The sequence below is a fragment of the Miscanthus floridulus genome, chromosome 12 (assembly GCF_019320115.1).
Source record: "Miscanthus floridulus cultivar M001 chromosome 12, ASM1932011v1, whole genome shotgun sequence".
In the NCBI taxonomy this organism is placed as follows: Eukaryota; Viridiplantae; Streptophyta; class Magnoliopsida; order Poales; family Poaceae; genus Miscanthus; species Miscanthus floridulus.
The window spans coordinates 53,060,580-53,070,675 of NC_089591.1; the positions used below are offsets into that span (position 1 = coordinate 53,060,580).

The following is a 10,096-nucleotide window of genomic DNA, read 5'->3' on the forward strand; positions in this document are numbered from 1 at the left end:
AAGGGGTGTTGCACATGTTGCAAGTGTTTTAGAGGCATGTTGCAAGCGTTTGTTCAAATTGTTTCATCTGTTTCCAGACGTACGTTGCAAGTGTTTTGATCTGAATGTTGCATATATTTTCACACATATGTTGCAATAGTATGTTCTAAAATGTTTCATTTGTTTCAGTCTTCTGTTGCAACAAGTGTTTTCATGTTGCAAGTTGCAAGTGTTCTATCTGGATGTTGCATGTTTTCACACATGCGTTGTAAGTGTATATTCTAGATGTTTTATCTGTTTCAGACGTATGTTGCATTTAAGTGTTTCATGTTGCACATGTTTCCTGCTGTTCGGAGAGTCAGGGAGCGTCGGGGAATGGGGTGCGGCGAGCTGGTGGGCAGCGGACGTGGCATGTGGCACGCTGGGGGGCCCGCGGTCAGGGGCACGACGGGACGGGGGCGTGGCGAACGGACGGGGATGGGGGCGGGTCAAGCATCGGGACAGGCTTGTCAGGCGTGCGGGTGGGTGTTCGAAGGAAATCATCCCCATCGGACGTCCGTGCGCTAATATTTCCCCAAAATATATCATCTAGGTCCTCCAATTTGACTCTTTGTTCAATGCACACCCAGAGAGTAAAATTGGAGGATAAACATCACTATGAGGAAATACGAATCTCACATTCTCACTCTTTGGAGTGGCGAAGCATAAGATTTGGAGAAGTGATGAAAGCGTCCTCGTCTTGTAGGTCCCAACGCATCACTATTCACTTCACGCATCTCCTTTCAGGTACAGGCATGGTTTCCTTTTTCGGCCGAAATATCTTGATATTTCTGATATATCCTTTTTATCCGTAGGTGCCGATAAGAAAATATCTATTTTTTTCGTACAAATTTTGTTTAAATTTATTTAAATTTACTTAAATTCAAATTAAATTTTATTTAAATTTGGTCCGATATATCCTGTTTATCCTCTTTATCTGTGATTCCGGATAAATTTTAATTTTCGAAAATGAAAACCTTGGGTACAGGCACGAGAGGATTGTTCCTGGACACTGTGAGCCCCGGCTTCTCCTCCACATCCACCTCGCCGAGCGGTGCACGCCAGTCGAAGCAGAAGAGCAGATTGGCCAGCAGCAGCTCGACGACGGCCGTCGCGAAGTGCACGCCGGGGCAGTTCCTCCGGCCCATCCCGAACGGCACGAGCGCGAAGCCGTCGTGCCACGGCTTGTGGTCGCTGAGGTCGACGCCCTCGGCCAGGTGCCGCTCTGACACGAAGCGCGCCGCGTCGGGCCCCCACGCGTCAGGGTCCGTGCCAATGGCCTTCGCGTTGACGATCACCCGCGTCCCGACGGGTATCTCGTGGTCGCGCACCGTGCATGCCTCGGTGGTCTCGCGGGGCACCAGTAGCGGCGCGGGTGGGTGCAGCCGCAGGGACTCCCTGACTGACTTGACGTACTGGAGCCGCGGGAGGTCCGCTTCCCGGACCATGTCTTTGGCATCCACGGCGCTGCGGACTTCGCTCTGCGCCTTGCTGAGGATGTCTGGGTGCTTGATTAGCTCCGTCATCGTCCATTCCAGCGCCGCCGCCGATGTTTCTGTTCCGGCGAGGAAGATATCCTGCAAGCGGAAACGAACGTTTCAGACAGCGCATAGTACGCCCGACATCGAGGAACGTTCAACTACAAGCACGTACCATCAAGATGGCTTTGACTGCTCCACGATTGCCGAATGTGCTCCGGTGAGCTGGATCCTGGTGCAGACGGAGGAGCACGTCAACCAAGTCCTCTTCCTTGGAGCTCGCTTGCTTGCTTAGGTGGTCGTGGATGAGCCTCTCGTAGAACGCGTCGAGCTCATGGAAGTATCGCTCCAACCCGCTCCGGAGGTCGCGGAGCGCATCCACCCACCCGAGACACGGCACGTAGTCAGACACGAAGAAAGCGCCGAAATGCTTCTGCGACTCCTCCAGCACGGCCGTAGTAGTCTCCTCGCCGTAGTCGCCGAAGGCGACGCGCATCACGATCCTGTTGCTCGTCGAGAAGAGCTTCTCGCTCAAGTTCACGGCCGGAGAACCGGCTGTCGACAACGCGTCCGCTATGTCGGCGATGAGCGCGGCAGCCTCGGCCTCCCGGGCGTCGCGGAACCCGCGCACGCGCGGGGCGCCAAGGAGCTCCGACAGGCACGCGCGGCGCGCGGCGCGCCACAGCGGGCTGTCCGGGGCAGAGAAGGTGATGTCCTGCAGGCCGTAGGAGGGCCTGGTAGGCGCGCACTGCACCGGCCGCCCAGACAAGGCGCGCGCCGCGTCGGCGGTGGAGACGACGAGCGTCGGCACGGAGCCGAGGCGGAGCAGCATGAGCGGCGCCGCGTGCTTGGCGGCCAGCGCGGCTAGTGAGGCGTGCGGGAGCCGCCCGAGCTGGTGGAGGTTGCCGATGAGAGGGAGCCCTCTTGAACGTGGGGGAGAAGGCGAGCTGGTGCGCGGCGCATCAGGCCGTAGGTGCCTGAACAGGAGGACGGTAACGAGGACGAGCACGACGCCTGCAAAGAGCTCAAGAGCTTGGAGCGTATCCATGAGCATTGGTGGGTAGTGGCGCTCAGTTGCCCGTGGTAATTGTTCACCACCAGCTATTTCCCCGAAGCGCTATAAGTATTCTCGTAACAACAGTAGGGTCGTGGATTATTCTCCAGCAATTTCTCAATACAACTCCTTCAATAAGATAGTATTAGGGTAGCCTAATATCACTTTTAGATTTAATGGAAGAGATACTGCAGCAGTACCTCAATATATCTTCCCCAATATCTGTATAAATGGTGGGTCCCACAGGAGTGCAAGTGAAAATATGACTAAAAAGTGGTAGTTGAGATGGTCTTATGGTATTAAGGGAGTTGTAACTTTCCCTTTCTTTAAGCGGAGATAAGAAAAATATTGGTGCCCACAAAAAAGAAGAAGATATTATAGAACTATTGGAGTAAGAAAAAAACATAGTATCCTTAATATGACAGTTTTACAGGGATATAGGAGGTACCAGAGAACTGCTCGAGATGCTCTAAACTCTAAACGCAGACTTTGATCACTAAAATAGTAGTATCGCTTAGCCGCCTGGAGTAGTCATGGTCACGGTTCTTCCCTACGGCAGCGAGAATGGAGTCCTAGGGGTCCAAACTCGAAAAGAGCTAGCAAGAAGAAAAGGCCTACAAGGTTTGTCGTTCTCTAATTGCATCCAGTCCTCAGCCCTCGCTAATCACACAACTGGCATCATATATGCGGGCCTGAATTTTATATATTAATAAATAATGGTGCACAGTATAGTATACACCCCTTCGTTCAAAAACAAAACTATGAGAATGCATCTTGAAGGCCTCTCCGATCACATGGAATAATGTGTTGGATCAGGCCAGTCCGGATGATGTCAGTGTAGACCTAGAATCTACGACATTCTATTATTAGGCATGGATAAGGATGGTCGCACATGTAACGTGCTATGCCATATGATTTGTCAGTGTTTATCATGCTGTACCTTTATTGCATGATAGCAAAAAATTAAACACAGCGCCAGCTCGTATATATAATACTCCCTTTATCCACAAAAAAAATGCAATTATAGTATCAGTGTCGATCAATTGGGCTCAAATTTGACTAAATTTATAGTAAATATTGTTAGCATTTATGTTTCTAAATAAATTTATTATGAAAGTATATTTTATGACTAACCTAATGATACCTATTTTGTATGAAAATATACTTTTTATATAAATTTAGTCAAAATTTAGACTGTTTGACTCCTCAAAACTAGAGAATTACATTTTTTTATGGACGGATGTTGCAGTTCAAGAGAGGGTTCTTGTATTGATATGAATCATATTTGTGTGTGGTGTGGTGGGGGGGTCCAGCCTATCGTCTACTCTCGGATCAATGGGAGATCATGATTCGTAATGTAAGCATCCATTATATTTATTTTTTTTAAGAGGAGGGATTATATTAAGACTTGATACAGTACATTTCCATGTTACACAAGAAAAAAATTCTAAAATAAAAGATACGTAATATTCTATCTAGATTCTTCCATCATCTTCTTCTCCCATGGCTTTACTCGATACAACCGATGCTCTAGATGAACAAAGACTTGTTAAATGCTAGAGCCAAAGTGCAATCCTTATGCCGAATCCAACGACCAACCCTAAAACATTAGACATGCCGCAAGATCCAACATCTCAGACCAATGTAAAACTCATCTGAACCGATGAAAGAATACGAGCAGTTGCGTCGTCGGCAGGTACAACATATGATGCAGATTCATCACCTCCAATCTGTGACAATTGACGATAAGATCAATGATTCAGAGTAACTGTCCTTGTTGGGAGTGTGCAGGAGCACCCCTCCCCTTATAGATAATGGCCATAAATTGACCGCCTGCCGATGAAATCGTCACCTGCAACAACGATCTCGTACTCCAATAATGCTTGAGACCGACCGTGCTACAATTGCAGCAGAGAAGTTGAAAAAACACTAGTAGAAACCGCACGCCCTCGAGCGTGTAGACACATGCGTCTTTGGTAATCTTGCAATGGTTAATTTATGAGGTAATCTAGATGCACAGCCAAAAAAAAATTACCTAGAAAAGCCCAAAAAAAATATAATATGCCATGGAGGGAATAGTATCATGTCACAAGCACGGGATTCAACTATGAGTAGATTACATGTGTAACATAGATGTGGGAACGCAATACACATTATAAGAGGAGTCTACAAACGGCTGACAACAACAACCTTTTGGTCCTTTATGTCGCTACTCAGCTGATGTACAGAGTAACGATCATTAAGTACAGTCATATACAGTCAAATTTAAAGAAGTGTTAACTAATCCTATTTGTTACCTAAAAGGAAAGGCCTATGAGGAGTTGTAGCAATGTCACAAATTTGATGAAAAAGGGTGAATAAGCTTAGTACTTTTCTCGTCCCCTGCAACATGGGGTAGGCATTGTTTTGCCGTTCTTCAGATGGCATGCCCAATAATTATTTGCTTTCTTCTTGCTATTTGTTGAAGGCATTGGATATCTGTAAAGAGATCAGATGCAGTATTAGATCATGCATGTTTAGGCAAAGGCTAAAGGCAATTTTTGTTTTGCTACAAGAGAAAAGTATTGGATCAAGCGCCAATTGGTGTCACAACAACAGAATCAATAATGTATGAAAAGTACAAAACATGGAGGCATTCTTAGAAAATATGGCGTGAAATGTTCGGTCAAAAATAAATAAGACATACAGGGGAAAGCTCACACAGAAATTATGGATTTGTGGCTTAAATGATTTTATGTTTTCCACCTAAAGCGACAGGACCACTAATATAAGGCTTTTCGATGGTTGTTACCTGCATCTGTCTGTGTAGCCCGTGTTCTGAAGGAAAATAACCTGGTTCTTAGTAATGAAAACAAGGGTGCGCTAAAGCAAAAGCTAAAAAATACATTATGAGACATGATCCCAATAGATGAGCCTAGGAATAGATCACAGTAGAACTCAAATTCCAAGGAGCGCCACTAATGATGTCAAGGATGTTCATATTTTGTTGTCAGGTAAGCTAACCTTTTTTCCGGAAGAATAAAGCTGATGAACTGTCAGCATAGGAGGTGGACCTTATTTCTGAAGCAAACACAGCGCGCTGAGACTACCAAAAATCGTTAACGAACTAAATAGCAACCTTGTAGGTGAAATCTGTAGAAAAGTTCAGCTAAGGCTACTGTTGAATAGGAAAGCAATTTCATCTAACAAAAATATTGTTGAAAGAGGCATCTGTATGGATATAAAAAGGCCAATTAAAGTGAAGAGATCACTTTTTTACTTTGCTAAGCCCAGGCCTAGGTTATATTATGTACAACTCAGAAATTTTTCGGAATAAGCAACAAAACACCGCCAAAACAAGGACAATAACAGTTATATAAACACCAACTACAACATAGCTGAAAGATGAGGCTGCATCAGACAAAACTGAGATGCGAACACATGGTCTGCAACAAACACAAAGAAGAGAGAAAATAATGTACTCTTCATAAGCGACCAAACAATTTATCAGTGAGTACAACCAAAACAGAGCCAGCGTAGTATGTCTCGCTCGAATAATATAGGCAACTCAACCTCAATTCCATACAAATAGGCACCATCATCAGGAACCTCATGTATGATTGAAACACACGGAAGCTGACAACGGCATGCAACAAAGGTTATGAAGAACTATTTGTATGTCTGCAATAATAGATGACGGCAGCTAAGGATAGAAAAATTCATTGTAACGAACAGAAATAACAGGGCAACAAGTTCATGAAGTACTATTATTTTTTGGCACGACAGCATAAAAAAATTTCTTGCAACAACGTACCCTGTTCAGTGCAAATCTAAAACAGCATATTTTTTGGCGCAGTAAGGCGGCAAACACAGGCAACTGGGCATAGGGTGACATATATTTGGCAACAGAGCGTAAGGTTTGAAGTAAGGCCATAAAGGATAATCTGAAATCATAGAGAAAACTGTAGCATACTAATGGCGGTGAAAAAAAAAATAAAGAAGCACATAGGTGTAAAGAGGAAATACGCGGCGATGAATATTACCTCATCTAACTTTTTTTTTGTGTTGGTAGACAGCCCGCAGGTAGCTTGCAATGACCTTAACATCATCTCCATTTTATGTTTTGAAAAGGCTAGCAGTATATCGTAGTAAGCATGAGGAGAAGAAAAATTAGCATTGCTATTATACATAAATCGAAGGGGGAGAGGGGTTAGGGATAAAACTGACCTTAAAGAGTAGAGTCATCATTGTTATATGTACCAACAACACTTGCCTATTCATAAAAAAAGCATGTAAAGTCTAGTAAGCTGGTATAGGTAGGAAATCAACATGAAAGGAGAGAAGGTTTAGATTTTGTTTAATATGGCCAGGCATCATGGATTATTAACTATCATGAGCCCTTACAAAAAGCAGCATACATAATTTTTCATTGTAGGCAAAATTAGCTGTATAAGATAATGGCTGCCATGTTTGGATAGCACATTTATAGCTGCTAGCAAAATGGATCTAACCACTGGTTTGTTTCATATAAGGAACTGAAACCTTAACGTGTTTAAGTTGGGTTTTATTTTCCTGTGAGCTAACCCCTACTTTATTAGGCTTGGCCTTGAAGAAGCAGGTACTCAATTTGTAAAACATCAGCACGCTGCCATACCTGACTCCTGTTGTAAGTCTGAAACCGAACAACTGAAAAACACATGACCTAGTTGTTGTGAAACAATTCAGATTAAAAACCAAAATAGTATCTATTTCAGTTGAGCAAAGCAAGTTATTGTGAACTGATAATAGGCTCCTGCTGCTCTGAAGTGGAACAGTAAAGCACTGAAACACAACACAGGAGTTAAAAAAAATGGAGCAGCCATTCAGCCACTATGTATATATTGACGAGGAGATGGTTGCGGCAGCACAATAGACATGAATCAAAACATAGGCAAAGAAGATGCGAAGTCACTCCGTATAGGGTGATAAGCTCCTGGAGCCCTTTGGCAACATTATATTTACCATAGTGAATCTTTTGATCGTAGAGGTGGATCGCTTCGTCACAACAAACCTGTAAAGTAACAACGACAGTAGCAATGACGAAGCTAAGGATCTTTTTTGAACGAAGATAGGTTTTTTGAAGGCCTCAGAAGCATAGCAATCATCATCTCTTCATCAACTTGGAGCTTCAAGGCACGCTGACAACTGGCTTACCCTCATAAACTGCATGATAGAAATAACAGCCATGCCCAGTACCTCACAAGCGAACGAACATCAGATCATATCATTGAGCAATGGATATGGACTTTTCATCACAGGCTTAAGAGGGGATAATAGCAAGTGGAAAACGCTGAGAACATCAGATCATAACCAATCTCCCTCTGCAATCACAAGGTTCACCGCAGTAGGGGAGCTGGTGCACGTCACCCCAAGAGGCTGTTTTTCATAGGCATAAATAAGAAGGAAAAGGATCAGAGGACAGTTTGGCAAACACTAAGGACTGCAAATCAGTCATTTCAACATGTAGAGGAAAAGGTGAACTACAATGACACAGCAGAACTGAATGCGCAAATATTGGAGCGCCCAAATAGAGCACCGAGCTGAGCTACTCGACAGGAATCTAACACCGTCAACATTGCAAATTTTTCGGAAAAGAAGCATGAGCAAGAGGCATACCAGTCGAAGACATGAGCACACTGAGGTATTATGACACTATTAATATCAGCAGTGCATTTCTGATCGTAGCATTTTCATAAGCAATGAAGTAGCACCGTGGGTACCTTCATAATCTGCTATTAGCCAACCATCAGATCAATGACTATCTTAGCTTTAGCCTCATCATATACCTGAGAGTACATAAACCATAAGAGGAAGAATGTGGTAACAGGAAGACGAACAAATGCTACATAACAAACATCAATATCTCTAAGCTCGTCCTTAGCTCTTTACGGGCAGCCTTCACTGCATCTGTCTATGCAGTGGAAAACCACGCAAACGTACGGTTAGGATTCCAGAAGGAAACTGGTAACAAATAAGCGAAGGTATGTAGTTTATGGGAAGAGTACTTGCATCTTCTTTGTGTAGAGAAACAACAGATTCTGAATTTTGTTTAGCAACTAAACAGAACTTTTTTTTTGCGGCGAAGAAAAATCGCCTTCTATAGATCATGTGGCGAAAACAAAATTACACTGCAGTAATACCAATGGGCCCGACAGGGAACCGAAAGGAAAAGTAAACTTTCTCTCGTAACTGAGAACTAATAGGCAAGTTTTGAATAGAATTGGATCTATGGCTATGTTAGCATTGACACAATATCAACATTCTGTAATTTTCAGCAGCAAAAAGTCTAGGGACGATAAAATTGGCATGACATAACCTTAGGAATTATCTTAGGCTGTAAAATGACACCAAATAAACCATGTTCGGCCAAAAATGAGAGACACTGCAAATAAGTATAAGCACGTATGAAATCAAATAAACCATGTTGAGCCAAAAATAGGACACTGTAAATAAGGAGACGAGGACGACCTGCAGGTAGCACGTCATCTTGTTCATCCGTAGACATTTTCTTTTTTCCGGAAAAGGCCTGCTGTCATACTCGAGTTCATTGCTGCATTTCTGAAGTTCCTGGGCATGGCTGCGCCCACCACCAGAGCCGGCCGCACCGATGCGCGGCGCCCGCGGGGGTGTGGTCGGTGCGACGCGACATAGGGAGAGGGAGAGGGAGGCCGCGCCACCCGTGCTGGGGCTAGGTCCGTGCCTGAGGTACAGGGAGAGAGAGGAAGAGATGAAGACTGGCACCTAGGGTTTCCTTGTAGCAGACGCGGCCGCGGTCGTCGGGAGAGAAAGGGAGAGCACGCGAGGGTGGGGGAGGGAACGGCGTGCCGCCTCGAGCCGGCCGCTGCCGCATCGGGGGGGGGGGGGGCAGAGAAAGAGAGAGAGAGAGGAAGGGGAGAGAGAAACGGAGATGAGAGGCAGGAGAGGGAGGGAGGGAGGGAGGAGGAGGAGTACGGCCGCCGCCACCGCAGCGCGGCCGTCGCTGTCGCCCGTGCCCGCGTCGGGAGAAAAGCGAGGGAGAGGGAGAGGAAGGAGAAGCGGAAGCTCCTGTATATATTTGATTCTCTGGATTCTAACGAGAAGCGAAAGAAGCCGGGGAGAAGCGAGAAAAGAAAGCAGGAGAAGTGGCTGCAGGCGAGAATCCGCTTCAAGCGATCTTGGCCGTCGATTGGAAGATCGGACAGAGGACGGAAATGGAAGTGACGTGGACGGTGGTTCTCTAGAGGAGCCCTACGGGCTATCTAGGGGAGAATGTCTATGACCAATCTATGGTCTGGCACCCTCTAATCCATGAAGCTTGTCTCCAGATGGAAGAACTTTGTTAGCTTTAAGTTATCAAGATCTAAAGGAACCAGAGTAAAGTTTCTTCACGAATATGACTTGGCACGTATTTCATTAAGGAAAAGAGAGTTACATGACATAGCTGCAAGAGAGCTCTCATAGCACAAATTACAAACCACCAAGCCAACGATAAACGACCTAAAACAGAGCAAAGCAACCAGAGAAAAATAAACAATAAGGACCCTAAACA

At 45.1% G+C, this 10,096-nt stretch overlaps 1 protein-coding gene across 1 annotated transcript; it reads right to left on the reverse strand.

Moving 5' to 3' along the window:
• Positions 1–974: 974 nt before the first annotated feature.
• On the reverse strand, positions 975–2,566 carry LOC136495885 (cytochrome P450 71A9-like). The gene is made up of 2 exons (XM_066491683.1): positions 1,672–2,566; positions 975–1,595 (listed from the first exon to the last, which is right to left on the reverse strand). Exons 1-2 carry the CDS (start codon positions 2,548–2,550, stop codon positions 975–977), a joined length of 1,500 nt encoding a protein of 499 aa, XP_066347780.1. The 5' UTR covers positions 2,551–2,566.
• Positions 2,567–10,096: the final 7,530 nt, after the last annotated feature.